Source organism: Copadichromis virginalis, linkage group LG14, assembly GCF_057382275.1.
Source record: "Copadichromis virginalis isolate Kocher_CV1m ecotype Utaka linkage group LG14, C_Virginalis_male_GT1.1, whole genome shotgun sequence".
Classification (NCBI taxonomy): Eukaryota; Metazoa; Chordata; class Actinopteri; order Cichliformes; family Cichlidae; genus Copadichromis; species Copadichromis virginalis.
Window position 1 is genome coordinate 19,897,636 of NC_140631.1, and position 19,973 is coordinate 19,917,608.

At 40.0% G+C, this 19,973-nt stretch overlaps 2 protein-coding genes across 4 annotated transcripts in view; both read right to left on the reverse strand.

Annotated features, from left to right (window-relative positions):
• st3gal4 (ST3 beta-galactoside alpha-2,3-sialyltransferase 4) overlaps positions 1–14,186 on the reverse strand; it is a 48,597-nt gene extending 34,411 nt beyond the window's left edge. The window contains exon 1 of one of the 3 annotated variants that reach the window (XM_085429784.1): positions 14,106–14,186. The gene's annotated coding sequence lies outside the window, so the exon portion shown is untranslated. Of the gene's footprint in view, positions 1–5,595; positions 5,646–7,227; positions 7,515–14,105 lie in introns of those variants that run through there. The other 2 variants (XM_085429782.1, XM_085429783.1) reach the window with 2 other exon arrangements.
• Positions 14,187–15,760: 1,574 nt separating this feature from the next.
• On the reverse strand, positions 15,761–18,105 carry tirap (toll-interleukin 1 receptor (TIR) domain containing adaptor protein). Its single transcript, XM_085478818.1, has 3 exons — positions 18,048–18,105; positions 17,234–17,854; positions 15,761–16,669 (listed from the first exon to the last, which is right to left on the reverse strand). Exons 1-3 carry the CDS (start codon positions 18,052–18,054, stop codon positions 16,422–16,424), a joined length of 876 nt encoding a protein of 291 aa, XP_085334944.1. The 5' UTR covers positions 18,055–18,105; the 3' UTR covers positions 15,761–16,421.
• Positions 18,106–19,973: the final 1,868 nt, after the last annotated feature.

Below are 19,973 nucleotides of genomic sequence, written 5' to 3' on the forward strand. Positions count from 1 at the left end.
GAATGAGTCGCACTGCAAAGGTGACTGTGAAGAAAGGATGTATGCACATCATGTATTATTTTGAATTTACCCCCTATGTAGGCACTTGTGTCTTGCGGGGTTATTGACTCAGAGGATGTCCCCGCAGAGATGCCTTCGGCCACAGGGCGCCCACTGTTTTGGCTGAGGGCCAACTGCTCAGCCTCTGTGAGTGGTGGTGGTGGTGGTGGAGGACCCCCACCTGTTTTTCGGGCCTCCGCTTTTTTTCTGTTGGCTATAACGGGTCACATTTGAGCATACAGAGTAAGCAAATATGTACTTGTAATGTGCTCAGATAATTTCAATAAGTGCTTACAGACAGAAAATTAATGTAGCCTCTAACTGCAATTGATTTACATCGGACAAACAGACCAAGCACTATGGCTCATAATACAATTACACCTTACCTGTTTGGACTATATTTTTATATTTCATTTTTACTTGCTGCCAGGAACGTTTGGGGCCTGTTGGGTTGCACCTGCGCTCACATCACGTCACAAAATAAAATGTATAAAATAACAAATAAAATAACATATGATAAAATAACATATGATAAAATAACGTGTTAAATGGGTGGAAATCCCTAGATCAATGTTTAAATTAACACTCACGCATTGACTCTGTCGGCTATGTTTTGCCATGCATGCTCACTTTCTTTTGCAGCTGTGGCTGTGTTACTTTTTTCCGCGGAATTTGCATGTTATCGGCATATGCTGCGTTGACTGAACTACTTGTTATCAGCCTTTCTGAAACCGAATATTCCGAGTTGGACAGTTCGGGGTTACTCAACCCTGCGTATCATTTTTCACTCTGAGTTTTCTAAACCGGCTTCCTGAAACAGGGCCCAGCTCTCGGGGCAGAGATAGCTCAGTAGACGCCACATAATCGGAAGGTTGGGCGTTCAAATCCAAAGAACAGCGGTTATCCTGGATTTGTAGCTGCCTACTGCATCACTGAGTGAGTGGGTTAAATGCAGAGGACTAAGCATTTTCCTACAGGATTAATAATGTATACATAAACAATGAGATTCAAGATAAGGCAAATTCGATAATATTCGACACACCTGTAAAGCAGAAATATCAGTAAAATACACAGGAAGTAATATGACTGAAATATTAATAAAAAATAACTTAATTTAATTGATGAATAGCACACTTTTGTGGCATTTGTCAACACCATTAGAAAAAGGGTCAACACCGTCAGACAAAAATCCTGATGGTGTTGACATCCGATGGTGCTGACAAAATACCCTACTTTCTCTCATAACACATCTTTTTCTGACAGAAGCCATCTTGTTTTTCATCAGTTGCTTATGACCTCTACAATCCACCTAAATGAAGCTTTTTTTACAAAAAAAAAAAATTAAATCTTGCATTTCATCGACTTTGGTGTTGACGCATTGTTGTTACAGAAAGGTATGCCATAAATGAAATAAAAATTTAAAAAACTTATCACAGCAGTGACCTCATGGCATGTGTATCAAACAGGAAGTGGTAAAGGGGTCCTCAGAGTGTAAGCTACCCACAATAATTCCTGATTTTTTTGTACTTTTAAAAAAATCTGATGGTGTTGACAAAAACTCTGGACACAATTTTAATCACTTAAAAAATATGTAAAAACAAATTTTCAATTGCATATTTTGATATTATATAAGTTATTGACTTAAATACTTCGTGACGAGAGCCATGATGTTTAATTTTACATAACTTTTAGTTTTTTTTCTGTATTTTAATATTATCACACCTGCTTCTGGACAATGGATTTTTAAGGTACTGGTAATGTATTGTACCATTAAAAATAAATATATATGTATGATAAAATGCAAAATCATACTTTTGTTTTATACTCATTGCCTTGGTTTGTCTTTTAGTCAGTTGAGTTAACACTTATATGCATATTTTTTACCCCAAAATTGGGTTTTATCTGGCGGACATGTTTTGTCCCTCAAGAATCACTGAGATCTTTGTTGCCCTTTCCTGTGGTGGCTCTGTTTTCATGGTTACCATTGTTGCCTCAAATTTTTATCATCTCCCCTGTGCTTGTAAAAATTATTATGTGAGAGTCAGCTCTTATAGCCTTGTAAACATAGCCTCTCTAGCCTCTCCATACACTCCCTTGATTTTATGTTTACAGCAGCTTGAGCAAAGTCTTTAAAAAATATATGAGATTCAGTGAATATTAGTAACAGACTAGAGAATATATGCAGGAAAGAAAATAAAACATTTCTTCATCTTCCTCCTCTTTGCCACCCCTCCAGCTGGTGACGCCCTAGGTTGGCACATTGTTAGGCAAACCCAAAATTAAAGAGTTGCAAGCTTCCATTTTAAAGTTTCAATTTCAGTAGCTTGGCTGCTAGACCTAATCATATGCATAAATTACAAGACAGTAAATTGTAACTATATATTATGCGAAATGGACAATTTAACAGTAATTCTTGAATACCAGGCCTCCCTGACGCAATATTTATGGTAATTATGGGACCAACACGGTCAGCGGGAAGATAAAAAATTGTCCAAAATGGCCTTTTTCCTCTAAAATCCTTTTCAAATAACAGGTTGTTTCCCTCAACCTCTAATAATACCGTAATGGATTGCATTTATATAGCGCTTTTCAGGACCCCTCAAAGTGCTTTATAATACCACTATTCATTCACTCTCACATTCATACACTGGTGAAGGCAAGCTACAGTTGTAGCCACAGCTGCCCTGAGGCAGACTGACAGAGGCGAGGCTGCCATATCGCGCCATCGGCCCCTCTGGCCATCACCAGTAGGCGGTAGATGGAGTGTCTTGCCCAAGGACACAACGACCGAGACTGTCCGAGCCAGGGCTCGAACCGGCAACCTTCCGATTACAAGACGAACACCCAAGGAACAGTGCTGATTTTCTAACACTGGAATATTTCTAACATTTTGAGTTATTTTCCAGCGTTAGAAAATCAGCACTGCTCAGTGTTAGCCATTGTTAATCTTCAAAACTGACTAGGTTACTTTTAAACATATAACACTGTCAAAAGTGTTAATTTAACACTCAACAGTGTTGTATTTAACACTCAGAGGTGTGGACCCATATAGACACTCTCCAGTAGAGCTGGGCGATATATCGAGTTTTTAAAACATATCGATATATTTTTATACGAGATATAAGATGTGACAATATCCTTTATATCGATATAGTCTATGTTACGTTATAATTATAGTTGTGGAGCCGCAAGTTTGCCTCTCTTTCGTCCACTTTTGTCTCTACGCAACGTTACTCCGCCTCGCCTTCACTGAAGACAACTCCCCCTCCTCCCCCATCGCTTCACATGCAGGCAGCGACAAGACGGACACGGCAAATCTCCGTTAACGAGTTACTGCGCATCGCCCCATGCGTGGGGCTGGACGGCGTCAACGTGCTAACGAGCTAAACATGCTAACGAGCTAACAGCGCTAACCCTAAAATCCTTTCATTCTCTCAAAAGTTGATAGCGCGCCTTATGTATGAATTCTGGTTGTGCTTGATGGCCGCGAACTGATTTTATGTGGTACACGGCGCTCAGCAATCTGTCAAAAATGTTTGAGTACGACTTTGGTAAGCTACGGAGCTGCACCGCTTGATAGATTGTCGGCGCATTATGGCTACCGAGGAGCTTCGCGGAGTGATATGTACTGTGCATCAACGTAATATTACCGTATTGTGTGTGTATAAGGACCATAAATGGCACCTGTAAGAGACGTGGTTATGAAGCGGATTTCAAACTCCAGGCTATCAGTCACACAGTAAAACTTGGGAACAGAGCAGCTGTGAAATCTGTCTGTCTTTGTTATTACGCTCAGCGTCTTTTAGTTTACATTTTGACTGCACAATTGTGAGCTCTTTGTTTAGCACAAAAACAACCTTGTTTTCTTTTATTTATGGAGCATTATTATTTAATGAATGCTCATAATTTAATTTTGAGTAATTTTTCATGTACATCTGTGCTGTATGTTAATAAAAGTGCCTGTGTGACATCTGGGACACAGCTTTGACTAAGAACTCTCTTTTTGTTCTTACTTTATGGCTTAAAAAAAAAATCGAGATATATATCTTATATCGCCATCCAGCTAAAAAATATCGAGATATGAATTTTGGGTCATATCGCCCAGCCCTACTCTCCAGTGTTAATTTAACACTGGAGATTTTGCTGTGTACATCTTTTTTTCTAGTTGTTTCAAGTGGCAACATGTTTCAAAAGACCTAAAGTATTCAGTTTCAATCTGTTGCTATAACAGCAATGGCATAAAGGAATATTGGAAGTAAATACTTGGGTGTTTTCCCATGTTTGTCAGTGTGTTGTACTCTTGGAACATGAGGAAGTACCTCCATAACAGGAACTTCTTCAAGGCTGCATGATGGCTCACATCGAGGAAATCAAATCTTAATTATACAAAATACAAATTTGCAGTACTTAACGATGCCACAAGACAGTCTTCTTAACTTCCTCACACAGAAAAAAAAAACAATTATGGGTTATGACACGAAAAAACTGACACATTGCTCAAAATTAGAGTAATCGATATGCTGTAAACACCATGTATGTGTGTGCGTGTGTTTGTGTGTGTACTTTTGGAAATGAATTAGGTTTTTATTGTTTTATTAAAAGATCCAATTTGTTTAAGTTTTATTTCTGGCAGCAGCTGTCCATTTCCAGCCTCATTGACCATCCAATCTCTCATTCACTACACAGTTTGACATCTGCAGGCAATTATCTACACATATTATCTCCACCGTGTGAAGAACAGACATGAAGGCATCTGCACGCTGCACCCTTCTGCACGTATACAAAAAAAAAAAGGATTTCCATGGTGACATGGCTACTAAGTGTCGTACACAAACAACAAAATTAATTCCATCAAGAAGGTAAAGAGATACCAGATCAGACAAAAGGAAGCAGCTGCGTAAAAGTAGGCCTTCATTTAGACTTGCATAAGAATGACTTACAAAATTTCATAAGCTCGGAGCTCTAAATTCATGTCTGATTTGTTTACGTTTTTCGTGTGTTGACCCTGGGATAGTGTACAGTGTTTGGAAGGGCAACGTGGGAGACTTAATCTGAGTGTTGAGGAGTAAATGGAAAATATTCGATCTGAAAGCGAACCAAGATATGCTGTAATTAATGAGGTATTTAATCTGATGTTTCTCCTACAACCACTGGAATAAAGAAGCAACATTAAAAAAAAAAAACCCAAAGTAAAACAAGTGTTCTGCGAACGTCCTTCTCTATCGTCTCTGGTACGGCTTTTTTAACAGAGACATATCTAACGCGCAATTGACCAAAGTACACAAGAGTCCTGTGGGCACTGCTTACACAGGCTTTTCCCAGTTCCATCCCAGCTTCATTTTGTTCCGTTGTGAATAAAAAATAAAATAAAATCTGTGAAAAGCTCCTCAAGCTTTCCAGTGTGCTTGCAGGGTCAGGGAATGATTAGGTTTGCCTGACATCAATGTTTTGGGGACAGATGTGTGTTTATAATATTTTTTGAGCCCAGCTTTGAGCCCAGCTAATTGATTCAAGCAGAAATGAGTCAGTACTGCAGAGACCATATTTAATGATTACCTTCAAGTTGCCACACACTACATATCATTAATCTCGATTATATATGATATCTGTAGAAGAAGAAAAAACTAAAGTCACTGCCATGAAGGAGACTAAACACAGAAAAAGGACACTGCACTTTGAGTTTGCATATAATAAAATATGCTTTGTAAATACATTTTCCATTCCCATCTAATCCTACATACTCTTTCAGATGGTTGACATTGGAGACTCCACAGCCATCCTGATCTAAAGTTCAGCCATGCCTAAACTACCAAGGAAACAGAACAGGGAAAAAATGAAAAAGGGAAGTGTAACAGGAATGGATTAGTAATCCATTTAAAGCTACTCTCGCCTGTTCTCTTAGTCACAGAAGTTGCAAAGGTGTGTAGCTCAACATGACGCAAGCTCCAAGGGAATTTAGTTCGTAAAATCCCATATAAGTGTATAATAAACCTTAGAGTCCAAGGTTATTATGGCAAATATTAAGGAGTATGAATGCAGGTACATCTTCAAAAGCGTCTTTCAATCATTCATTCATTCATCATTGCAACTTTTACAGCATGACATTTACTGCCCTGGACAACAGCAAGTGGGAACAAGGATGTCGTCAAAAGAGAGGTGTGCAACTCTAATGCAGACTGATATTCTGATGTTAAGATTTCAGGAGAATTTGTACTCTACTTGAGTCATCATGAGCGGCTCTTTTAAACGGGGAAGCTCAAGACTTACAGTATTTGTTTAGGCCTGCTCTCAACCAGCGGATATTACCGTTGTCTTTTTGTATTTGTATATTTATTTGTTGCATGCTGTTTGAAAAGTGTTATAAGAATCTATTTTACGTTCTTACTTACTTACATCTTCCAGTTCAACACAGTCGTGCTAATTGCTCTTATATTAATGCCGATTCTTAAAATATTTTCCAGTGTGTTCTTCTTTTTTGCTACTGATCCAAAATCCACAAGCGGCCTCTTCACATCAGCAACCCAAAAAATAGGTCAATAGGACTTTGATCACGCTGATCATCACAAAAGTCTGTTTGTTGTCCCAGTCAATGACTAAGTGACCAGAGTGATCACCACAAAGGACAAAACAGGCATTCGCATCTAAAAAAAAGATTACGTGTCATCAATGAGTGAAACAGACAAGAACAAAAAAACACACACTACGACTTTGCTTTGAAAGTTTGCATGGCTGTAATATTACTGTGGAGCTACACGTCTAAAACAAGCTCAAACAGGGAGGCAGATAATCAGGAGACGTCGATCTCCACGATCTGAATTTATCAGCTCCGACCAAAAGTATATCTGTCGCTGCCTGCTTTTGTTTTTTCCACCAAGAATCCGGGCTCTTGATATACTTGCCAAACTTAAATTCCATTTCAAGTTAGATTCAATGTCACTGATTGCAGGGAATATATGTGAGACATGTCATTCTCGTGCACTCAAGGGTTTCCTGTCTACATCTAGCGTGCTGCCAGCACTAAAAGGACAGCATCACACAGAGATGACTTGTGCCAGCCAAATTAAATCTTGTGATCCATAATAACTCGGCTCCAATAGGTCTGGGGTATTTTTAAGACTAACAAAATTCACACAAATACACACACATAGCTCGCTTGCCCAAAAGGGGGGCCTAAACGGCCTCACTTACCAGCAGCGCTGTCGGACAGATGACGTTAAATCGGCGGGGAGCGACTCTGTTCAGAACTGCAACCAAGTTCACGTTGCTTTTGGTGCCATTCCGTGCATTTGAAACCAACAAACCCTGTCAGCCCACCGCTAAGGCACGCCGACAGAAGCAATGAGGGCGTTAACGCTCATGTGACGATGTAACGCTCCAGCGGACGCGCAATACCACAGAGTTTATCTCTTCTGCCTGCTATGAAGTCGCTCTGACATAGCGGTTAACATAGCGCTTTTAACAGCGGACACCCCTTCTTCCCCCCCTCCCCCCACACACACACACACTGTGCAGCAACGCATGCGCAATGTGGGGTATGCGCACTGGCCGCTAGAGAGGTTTCACTGACTGCGAAAACCGGGCAAGTTAAAACTTGTGTACGGGCGTAGCAGCAAGCAGGACTTCTCAAAGTGCCCCGTTCAAAATCTACAGCTCATCACGATCATTTGACCTATGCCTCATAAATCCGGCTCAAACTGGACTATATTGCAGACGGAGCAACATCTGGAAAGGCTTTGCAGCTGGCTGAGATTAAAAAAAAACAAAAAGAAAACTCTAAATGCAGCTGACACATGAAGTGAATTCTGAGCTGTTTTTTTTTTCTTTTCTTGAAATATTGAAAATGTAAAAAAAAACGTAAATTACAAAGGATAGCTGCTTTCGGTAGAGTTAAATTCTTCACAAATATTCAACTCATTTGTCTTCGGAGATATTTCACTTTTATTGATAGGGCTAATTCACAACAACAGCTGCCACAAGGCACTTTATGCTGTCAAGACCCTACAATAAGCAAGCGTTTGGCGACAGTGGGGAAGAAGAGCTCCCTCTTAGGACAAACCTCCCACAGCAGGCTCAGGGAGGATCAATATTTAATTATGTATAATGATTAATTGCATTATTGATGTATACGCACACAGAAGGTTTAAGGAAATGGCTGAAAAAGGTGCTCAGTGCATCATGGGAATTTCCCACCGGCTGAAACTTATTACAGTGTAACTAAGGGATGGTTCAGGGTCACCTAATCCAGCTCTAATGATGAACCCTATGAAAGCCTAACCTTACAAGTAGAGAGAGTCTCTCAATAATTAATTAATGGCACTGATTCTTTGCGCAGTCTTTTAGGAACGAATTTTAAAAGAAAATAGGTGCTATAAATGCACTAGATAGACTATCAGGTAGTTTACAAAAAATTGAATTACCGAGGTAAAAGTAGGCTCCAACATCAAAACTTTGCTCATGTGCACATAAGAGTCCACATTGAGATAGTGGACTCTTATAAGTACCTGGGTGTTCACCTCAACAATAAACTGGACTGGACTACAAATGCAGACGTCCTGTATAAGAAGGGCCAGAGTCGACTCCACCTGCTGAGGAGACTGAGGTCCTTCGGAGTCTGCAGGACTCTGTTAAGGACATTCTATGACACTGTGGTAGCATCTGCCCTTTTCTATGCAGTGGCCTGCTGGGGGAGTGGATGCACGGACAGGGACAGGAGCAGGATTGACAAACTGGTGCCGAGGTCTAGCTCCGTGCTGGGATGTCCCCTGGAGTCTGTGGAGGTGGTTGGCGAGAGGAGGATGTTAGTAAAGCTGACATCCATCATGATCAACCCACATCACCCACTGCATGAGTATGTGAGTGGGCTGAGCAGCTCCTTTAGTCAGAGACTGAAACACCTTCGCTGCAGGAAGGAGCGCTTTCGCAGATCATTCATCCTAACAGCAGTTAGACTCTATAACTCCTCATTCACGATGTCATAAGTCACTGGACACTGTGTGAACATCCACGGTCACCACTTCATGCATAATGGACCTTCCATGTGTATGGACATGTGAAGGTATATATGTATGTATATGTATACATATGTATATTTAGTGTGTACATGTCTATACATAGGAATAGTAGTGGTACAATAGCTAGGTTCTCAGAGCATGTGCTGACAAACTGACCGGAGTCTTCACTAAAATCTTCAACCTTTCCTTGTCATCAAACACCGTCCCGCCCTGCCTCAAAACCTCCACCATCATCCCCATCGCCAAGAAGACAGCTGTGGCCAGCCCAAATGACTACAGGCCTGTTGCACTTACGCCTGTAGTGATGAAGTGCTTTGAGAGACTGGTCTGTCAGCACATCAGGGCCGGTCTGCCTCCCACTCTGGACCCCCACCAATTTGCCTACAGGACAAATCGATCCACCGAGGACGCTATCACCATAGCGCTCCACACTGCGCTGAGTCACCTGGAGCACCGAGGAAGCTATGTGAGAATGCTCTTTCTGGACTTCACAGCTCAGCATTCAATCATATCATCCTGGAGATCCTGGTCCAGAAACTGTCTCACCTGGGACTCTCCACCCCCATCTGCCTCTGGATCAAGGACTTCCTGACAAATAGACCACAGTCTGTCAGACTCGGCCCCCACCTGTCCAGCACCATCACACTCAGCACCGGGTCTCCACAAGGATGTGTTTTGAGTCCCCTCCTGTTTACGCTCTACACATCCGACTGCTCCCCTACCCATCTCTCAAACACCATCATAAAGTTCGCGGATGACACCACAGTGGTTGGACTCATCTCAAGGGGGGATGAGTCGGACTACAGAGATGAGGTCAACAGACTGACTGAGTGGTGTTCAGTTAACAACCTCCAACTGAACACCACGAAAGCTAAAGAACTTATCTTGGACTTCAGGAAGGGCAGAGCAGACCCGGCCCCACTTTACATTCACGGGAACTGTGTGGAGAGGGTACACTCCATGAGGTTTCTGGGCGTGCAGATCTCTGATGACCTCTCCTGGACTGCAAATACCACGGCGGTGGTTAAAAAGGCCCAGCAGCGTCTCCACTTTCTGAGAGTGCTCAGGAAGAACAACCTGGAGGAGAGGCTGCTGGTGACATTTTACAGAGCCACCATAGAGAGCATCCTAACGTACGGCATAACAACATGGTATGCAGGGTGCTCAGCTGCGGACAGGAAAGTACTGCAGAGGGTCATCAACACAGCCCAGAAGATCACTGGCTGCTCTCTGCCCAGCCTGGGGGTCACTGCAAACTCTCGGTACCTCAGCAGAGCTGGCAATATCATCAAGGACCACTCTCACCCCAGCAACCAACTGTTTGAACTATTACCGTCAGGCCGACGGTACAGATCACATAAAACCAAGACAAACAGATTCAGGGATAGCTTCTTTCCCAGAGCTACCAACATAGTAAATAAGCACAAAAACAATTGAACCTATTCCATACCGTCACTGTCATTATATTATGCTGCTATTCATACTGTCATTATATTAATGCTGCTATCCTGTATATATTGTACTATTGTTTGAGTACTTACGATTGTTTTTTTTGTACTTTTTATATTTTACATTTATATTTATTCTGTTGATCTTATGTGCTGCACAATAATGTTTAATATTTAGTATTTACTGTCATATTCCCATATATCATTGTGATGTTGTTTATTCTATTACTCTTGTTCTCTTCTGCTTGTTTTCTTTTTTCTTTCTCAGCAGGTGACCCAGGTGATTGATATATGCATTTTTTTTCTTTTTTTCTTCTTTTTTTCTTTTTCTGCTCATTCTGTTGGTTTTTGGTTTTTGCCCTTCTCCCCCGTCCCTCTTCTCAGCTGTTTCTCTTTCCCTCTTTCTTTCTCCCCTTCTTTCCCCCAGTCAAGTCTGTCCTATATTCAGTAAGTGAAAATAAAATAAACAATAAAAGGTGAATCAAATGGACCATTATGGCAAGGCTGGGATGGTCAATTTGGTAAAGTAAATCCGTTGGGCATCTTTCTTTGCCTTTAGACAACAATTCTGATGGCAAAAGAGCCAAACGGGACAGGCAAAAAAAACAAACAAAAACAAACAAAAACATTTATATTTATTATTGAAACTTGCACCAAGGGAGTGGCACTCCAATTTCGTTGTACTCTGTACAATGACAATAAAGGCTATTCTATTCTATGTCAAGCTATATAGTTTATGTCTTGCATATTTCCAACCATATCCATCATCACATACTGTGTATGCTACCATTGTATACAGTGTATTATCTTACCTTTTTTTTCATTGATTGTACTTTTTTGTATTTTTGTATTTCCTTCTGATATCTGTAACGCAAAAAATTTCCCCGTCGTGGGATCAATAAAGTCTTATCTTATCTTAGCTTAGCTTAGCTTAGCTTAGCTTAGCTTATTCTATAGATGTCTCATCAAATCATAATGAGTTTTACTTTGATCTGTCAAACATTAACTCTTGGTTTTGGATAATTAGCATGTTGCTCTCAGTCACACTACATAATAGTGTATTCTGACCAAACTTAAATTTCAGTTCACTTTTCCCATCTTTACTATCAGAGCAAGAAACACCAGTTTGTGTCAAGCTTTGTCCTTAAGCCTACATTTCTGCTTTCAGTGAGCATCGTCTTGTTTCTTTTTTTAACACAATCAGGAGCGTGTCAGTGGAAAGTTTTGAGTCTTGGCTGCCTTTGCAGTTCATTAATAATGAGCATTAATCCAGGCAGTTTCAGACACATCCAAATACCACGGATTCATGAATGCCCAATGATTCAATTCAATATTTCCAACCCTCTATGCTGACGCACACTGCACACAGTTATAAACACACTTTTTATGAGACATTGTTAACTACTTTGTGATATGAAATACAATTTCACGTGAAACTGTACTGGCAGAAGCTAGAGTTCGTAATGGTAATCATTCATGGAGAATGATTTTCCAGTCATTTATGATGTGATCATGGATTTGAAATAACCTATCCCTTGTACCATGTATTCCTAGGAAGTTGTTTAGTAGCGACAAAAGACACACCCAGATACAGAGTCTACAAGGGAGGTTACTCTGTGGCAAGACAAATAATGTTTCTTATGTTGCAATGTCCCTTCCTCTGCGCTTCTTGTTCTCACAACAACATCTGGAAATAAGTTAATTAGTAACACAAATAATCTTATATCAGCTAGACATAACTCAGATGAGTCAAAGATCTGATGCCAGATATTTGTTGTTTCCTTGAAAGAGATACCAAGCAAATACTGGGGAAATATTACATAATACAATGACAGCCACTATCTTTTGAAATTGTTTTGTTCAAGTAGTAGGACATTTGATTCTCACTCTCACCAAAAGAAGCTGAAATAGCCTCATATATTCTATACAGGTTGATCCCGCCTGTGGGGTGAATTAGATGGAGTTACTGTTGAAGGGTACCTGATGAACTCGTCTTTACATTTTTTGTACAGGTACCAACATTTAGAGAGACATATTTTTTATCTGTAAGTAACAGCATGGTGTAGTCTGCCATAAGTAACAGACTAAAACATAAAAAAGAAAAGATCAGCGCTTCTGTTGGGTTAATAATAATGGATTGCATTTATATAGCGCTTTTCGAAACACTCAAAGCGCTTTACAATTCCGCTATTCATTCACTCTTGCATTCACACACTGGTGGAGGCAAGCTATAGTCGTAGCCACAGCTGCCCTGGGGCAAACTGACAGAAGCGAGGCTGCCATATCACGCCATCGGTAGGTGAAGTGTTTTGCCCAAGGACACAAAGACCAAGACAGACAGAGCAGAGGATCAAACCAGTAACCTTCCAGTTACAAGATGAGCTTCCCAACCCCCTGAACCACAGTCGCCCCACAAACCACGGTCGCCCCACGACGGTTACTGGTTGGTTTATACTAGTTTTTCCTTAGAAAACTCATAATTCTTTGTTTGATTTTAGAACATAGATGTTTAATTATGTAGATTTGAGAAACCACAGTCTGAACATCTTCTATATCTCTTGGCAACGAACATTCATTGGGTTCTTTAAACGAAAGCGTCGCTCCTTTACGACTTTATTTGTCCAGTTCCATCATCAAGTTTAGCTCGTCATTAATCATGTCTGACTCAGTATAAGATAGATTGTGTGCAGTCTTTCTTAAGTGGATGTCAGAATTATTTTCCCAACAATGCCCAAGAATACAATAGCAAACGGGATCCTGAATTAGACTTTTAAATGTTATGTAGAAGAAGTAGCTGCAAAGAAGCTTTATCTTTCTTCCTTGTTTCACACTGGGGAGAGGGTATAGTGAAATCATAAACACAGAAATAGGCCAAAGTGCAATAAAACTAGATGTTCATGTTATAAACTTAATGCTGCTGGTAAAACAATTAAAAAAACACAGTGGCAGATAAGTTAATGAATAACGGTGTTTATTATGTGGCTTTAATTCAATTCAATAACATTTTTTATGTAGCATCAAATCACAACAGTTGCCTCATGGTGGTAAAGACTCCACAGTAAACTCCAAAAATCATACGTCCCCCTTCCCCCTTTGAGCAGGCATCTTGGCAACAATGGTAAGGAAGGAAAGACTTCCGTCTTTTATTTTGTCTATAAAGCTACTGTACTGTAAGTGATTCTCATTTCTTATGGCTCAGTATGCTCACCAGTCTCACTGAAACCACGAAAATGTTTATCTGTAACCCAGCTGCTTCATCGCTGTAGCACAGCCAGCTGAACTCACTCATCACAGGCAGAAAGATCCAGGTCAGTGCCACCGCACACTGTACAGACCACCAAGGGGACTTAAAGCTCAACGCTCTCCCAACGATAGTGATCTAAAACACACTGCTTGCTATTAAGAGACCTAAACTCTGCGCTCTCCTTTACATCTTTCTTGGTGTTGAAATTTGTGGGATGATGACACTCAACTTGCATGTTCGGGGGCTTTTCCACACCAAACCACAGTCACTGTTTTCAGTTTTAGTCTTTAGACAAGTGGATGAGCATTTTAGTCATTTATCAGTATTATTCATCGAAAACCAAAAACATTTCCTTCCACTTACCCAATTCAAGGTCAGTTCGAGGTGAGGGATATGACATGTTGAATCTATCCCAGCTCTAATCATGAAAGAGGTGGGGTACATCCTGTGTGGGGCTAACACAGATAACTGTTTCCACTCACAATCGCACCTATAAACTCACAAAGGCACAGTGAAACCATGCACACTCCCAGTAAGAACACACAGGCAAATATGATCCTATTTTAAGCTGTCAAATTTTAGTGAGCCTAAAATAGGTCTAGTGGATTAGAACACAGAGTACACATATCTGTGAGGCAACAATATAAACCACTGCCTTGCAGTGTCACATGTCAATCTAATCAAATCATGTTTTGTCTTTATAAACAAAGGAAACCTTTTATATTTTGGCAGATTTTAGTCTAACACTGATTGATATATGGAACATTTATACTGTCCTGAAGCAAGGTGCTTTATAAACAACATGCTTAATTCACCTATTCACAGCCAGTTGTACAAGCACTATTTCTATGCAGAACTGCTTGCTATCTAACATTCACACACATTCATACCCTGATGGATGCATCACAGAGCTACTTCGGTTTATTATCTTGCCCAATGATATTTGGCATGTAGACAGGAGCAGGCAGGGATCAAACCACCAACCGATTGGTAGATGATCTGCTCTGCCTCCTGAGCTGAAAAAAAAAAAGAATACTGTACTCATAAATATACTACTCGCTTCAAGTGCCATTACCTGAACCGAAGTCAGGGCTCTTACACACAAAAGGATACATTAAAATGCTTATGTATTCAGAATATTGTCACAATTACTTAGTGTCAGAAGATTAGACATCTGGAATCCTGACAATGAAGCAGCTAAACAGCAACAGGTGGCTATAAGCTAACATTATGGCAGCTAATGTTAGGCTAGCGCTCAAATATGCTTCCTCTCTGATAAACAGCTTGATTAAATTCTCACATTAATTGAGAATTCATGTCCAAGTCCAACAATGCTGTGCCTTAACGTTAGCTAACACGGCACAGCAGAGCACAGCATGAGAAAACAGAATTCAGCTTACATTCTGCAATTTGCTGGCATTCATTAGCAATCGTGATCAGACCATTTATAGGGCCACAGTTCGTTAGTTTAGCTTGCTTTTTACATTACGTATGTGAAATGTGACACGTGTTTTGTCTGACGTTAACAGCCATTCACATAACTACATCTGAATGTGTGTGTGTGTGTGTGTGTGTGTGTACACATGCGCATGCTCAAGGATTTGGTAACAACAAAGGCTTCATAGAACATCTGTTCCTTTTAGAGATTAGTCTCAATTTTTATGTTGCAACGTTGGCTTGGCACGAAATAGCCGATTATAAGGGATCTCTGTTTGCAGCGCTAAATGTCTGCTGTTGTTTAGGAGGTTGGGGAAGAGTGAGGAACAGAACACAGTAGTACATCTTCAGTGCAAACGATTCCTTGTAAAGGGAATATAAGCCCTGTCTGCTTTTTGGGAAAAAAAAAAAAAAACATCACACATTGTTCTCCACTTGATACTGTGAATACTTCATATTCCACGATGAGTGGACTAAACTTAATGTCAGCTATCTAAAACCTGTTGTTTGTTACTATGCTTAATGAATAGTGAAGTCTGCCAAGGAGAAGTGAAAGCTCCCTTGGAAGGACGATAGGGGTTCACAACAAATTTTCAACTTGATCAGACTTTGTTTCAACTATTTATTCATTAGTTATAGTTGGACCGGACCTGGTGCTGTCTGACACTGTCCAAGTGTCAGGAAGATACAGTCTGGACAACACACGTTCAAATACACCCATGCACTGCAATTCCAAACAAGAAACAATGGTTGGCAGGTTGGCAGAAATACTAACAGCAAAAGATGATAAGTCTAAAGAAATATTTAATTTAAAATGAAGAAAGAAGTGTGTTTTTTTTTTCCTAAAAAGGAATTACATTCCCTGTGTTATCAGTTCAAATGTCATACCACTGTCAGCAGTTTGTAATGGGTGGGTATTTCCCTTTCTCATACACAACCCACACACAGACCTCATGATATGACCCATTCATGTTTCCTCACTGGTACTCTCTATTGTTGGAATTTGCAGTAGAATACACCACCTAGTGGAAAAGACAACCTCCTCTCATTACAAAGCTGAGACTACAAACACAAACGCCTTTAATGTTTACATTTAAATATCTTGCGCACTCACACTATAGTTCACAAGCTGTGACAGGAAAATTGAATTCCCATGCTGATCATTTTTATTGTTCTGCCACATATCCAGTGTTAAAAAAGCAATAACCGCACGCTGTGATAAAAGGAACACTAAAACGGAGGTCAGTCAGTAGCTAAGTTTCTCCCTTCCTGCGTCATATTCTTTAATTGCTGCTGCTGATGATCACAGGAAATGCCACTAAAGTGTTTATGGCTCTTTCGCATCACTTCCAGTGGAATAGCAGTCCCAGCAGGGCTGTGCTGGGACATCAGCTTGTCTTCTTTTGAGCTGTCTGCTCCATCTAATCCACTGCTAGAGCCACTCATCTGGAAATTATGAGTCACCTCTTTTTTAACCAGGTCCTCCAGGTCTGAAGAAAGAACAAAGGAATGTTTTTAAAGATATTATCTCACCCAGAGAACTGATTCATGCAGATGACCCTTTTATTTCTTTTCTCTTTTTTTGCTAGTTGGATATAAAAGAAGATTTACAAGTAAAGTGTTGGGTAAAACAAACATGAAGGCTTCCACAAACTTGAGCACGCTCCTGTGCATTTTAAATAAATTCATTTGAAGTTTATGAAAACGCATCAATCTTTTAGAAGCTGTAGTCAAACACTAATCAATATATATTTATGAGGAGAACATTTTTTCTAAATAATAACCTAGAAAAGGTCATCGCTGTACCTTTGATAAATGACAGAATCACTTAAGAATTGTATTTTCTATTAATTTGGATTATCTTTATCTAATATTTGATGATCTGAAACATTTAAGTATGAGAATCAGGATGAGGAGTTTATCACAGCACATCACTTTGATTTGTGATGTGTTAAATCAGTCTGTGATTCCCAGCTGATTTAAACAAATATCATTTTAAACATGGCATGACTGATCTCAGCTCGTGTTCATATCACTCTCTTCTCATTACTTACACTGGAGTACCGTCCTGTTGACAAGCGTATAGGCTTGGATGGGGTTCCTGCTCAGGTCAATGTAGTAGTAGAACTTCAGCTCCTTAGGGTACTGAGAGTGGGACAGGCTGTGAAGCAGAGGAATCATCCTATTGGACATGGGTCCCTCTGTCAGTACCTGGTGCATCATATAATTACACCAATCATCCTGAACAAAATTAGGAGTGATAAGCAGAGCTCGTAAGTGACTGTTCTCCACTGCCTGACAAAACTCGGTGCAAACTGCACCTCCTGGACAGGCGTCCCTCTGCCACAGAAAGCATCTGAGGCTGCGGGGCGAATCCTCAAGGAAGGAGACCAGGCGTGTGGCCTCTTCAATGTCACTTTGGGCGCTGCTGTGACAAACAAATAGGTCATACTTTCTTTTCCATCTCAACTCACAACTGAGAACAGTAGGGAGCTGCCGTGGTTTCGAGGGGGTCCCCCCGGGTGATGATGACAGCGACGACGAAGAGCACGATGGTAATGTAGATGAGGATGATGTTAATGCACCACTAACAGAAGACACTGAACCTTTTGTGGCTTCTTTATTGTGTTGCTTTGATAAAGATCCTCTCGATTTCAAGAGTTTCTGGAACCAACCTAAAGGAAACAAAAAGATTTTAAGGTCGATTTGTTTTTCTTTTTAAGTATAAAGATTTCCTGACATTCCACACAACTTATGAAAAATCGTGTGAATAACAGTAGATATTTTTGTCACACGTGCACAAACAAATCCTCAAAAGGATTCTGATCAGATTTACACTGAAAGAAGTGACCAGAACTTTTTACTTACCGTGCATGTTGCTGAGGTCGTCATGGTTGTTCAAATCGTATCCAAAGTACTTCTGACAAATAGATATAGATAGTGATAGATAAATAGATAGTGTTGAATTCCATCGGTGGGAGCTTCTAAAAATCCAATTTCTCCACTCTTTAAAAACATCGCAACCCGAGGCTGTAGCCGAAAAGCTAACTCACACAATAGCAGCAAAGAGAGAGTCACTGATATCACCATAAAATGAGGAAGTTAGAGACTGCTGGAAGGGATGTCTCAGCATGTGCAGTCGAATTTCAAATGCAAAAACTGTCAGACTTCACTGATCACCTTATTCATCGCTGTAAACTGACATTTGTCAAAAAAAAATATTTTGCTTTTTTTTAAACAATATGATAGAAAAAACTGATCTCATAAAGAACAAAATGAAGTGGGAAGCATGAAGACAAGGTGGGAAATGTTAATAGGCCTAACCATGTCCACAAATCTATTTCTGTAATCCATGTGTTACTATGGTTTGCATTTCCAGCTTCACCATGAAGGAAGTTAATAAAACCACTGTTATATATTTAAACAAGAGGAAGTTTGGGGTGACAGTAAGCCTCAACCGCCCCCCCCCCAACACACACACGTTATTTATGAAAAAAAGTCCTGTACTATGTTAATTGTGGTGGGGGGGAACCCTCATTTGGGCTTTTCCCACATTTCAGCATTTTTGAAGTGTGGGAAAATTTCAGTATAATTGGTCTATTAAAATTTGAGTAGCAGGGTCCATATGAGTGCACCAGAGGTGGGCGGGTTTCGTGCATCTGCCCGCATAGCAACCACTGCAAAATGATACCATGTACTTTTTTGCCCCTCAGAGGCATGAGCTTTCACACTTTTTTCCCTTCTGCTATGCCACCTTTTGTTACACTTTAAGGATATTGGCATTTTTGGGTTGTCTCAAGTCCCAGAACATGAATTCTCTAATCATTTAAAGTAACTGAAAAAATATGGTAATAGCTAGCCAGTAAAAACTAAAAAGAAAAAAGATTTTAAAGATTTTAAAAAGCAAAGTAACTCATCATTACACATCTATACATGTTTCAGAGTTTCAGTCAGTAAAATAGTTGCTTTGGTTTGGTTAATCTCCCCTGGAAATGGAGTTTGTAATCAGTTCTGTCTGTCTGTTAGCAGTCTAGCATCCATTATTTTCATTATTTTCTCTTTTTTTTTTCTTTGATGGTAGATACCAATAACAGTTCCACCTGATTTAATTTTTGTTGAAATCTGGTCAAGTTCACACCTAATGTGAAAATCAGCAAAAATTTTGTATTACTCACAATTTTTCCAAATCCAGAAAATTTATCTCCACAGATAAAACTCTCTTTATTAGTTATGCACATCAGGAGATCCAGGAATCTGGAAACAGCGAAAACAGGTAAGGCCAAAAAAAAAAAGTAGTGTGATGGACTGAATCACAAGTGTTGGTATCTCACAAACACCCACACTGATAGATAGAAGAGATAAAGAATAAGGAGAAGAAAGACAGATAAAAAGGATGAGCCAGCACTATCTTGTCTATTTAGTATTTTTACTACACTGTGTTAAACTGGGAAATGGGTGAAGGTTTAATTTCTATCGCCATCAACAGCATATAATTTCCTAGGCCCTAGAACCTGTAGAGAAACAGTTTTCTTGTATATTTACAGTACAGTTTGTAGTACTACATGTATGCACATAGGAAACATACAGACCAATCACGTGCATTGTAACTCATCACACATGAAGCTACTCAGCCAATCATTTAGTTTCTTCAGTGCAACCCTGCGAACACGTGTGTGTGCAAACAGAGAAGTCTGAGAGGAGATGAAACGCAGAAGTCCAAAGACAAAAGTAAAAGCAACAGAGAGAGAAAAGCGGTCGGTAAAAGCTGTTCTTAATAATTCTTGATGTGACTGA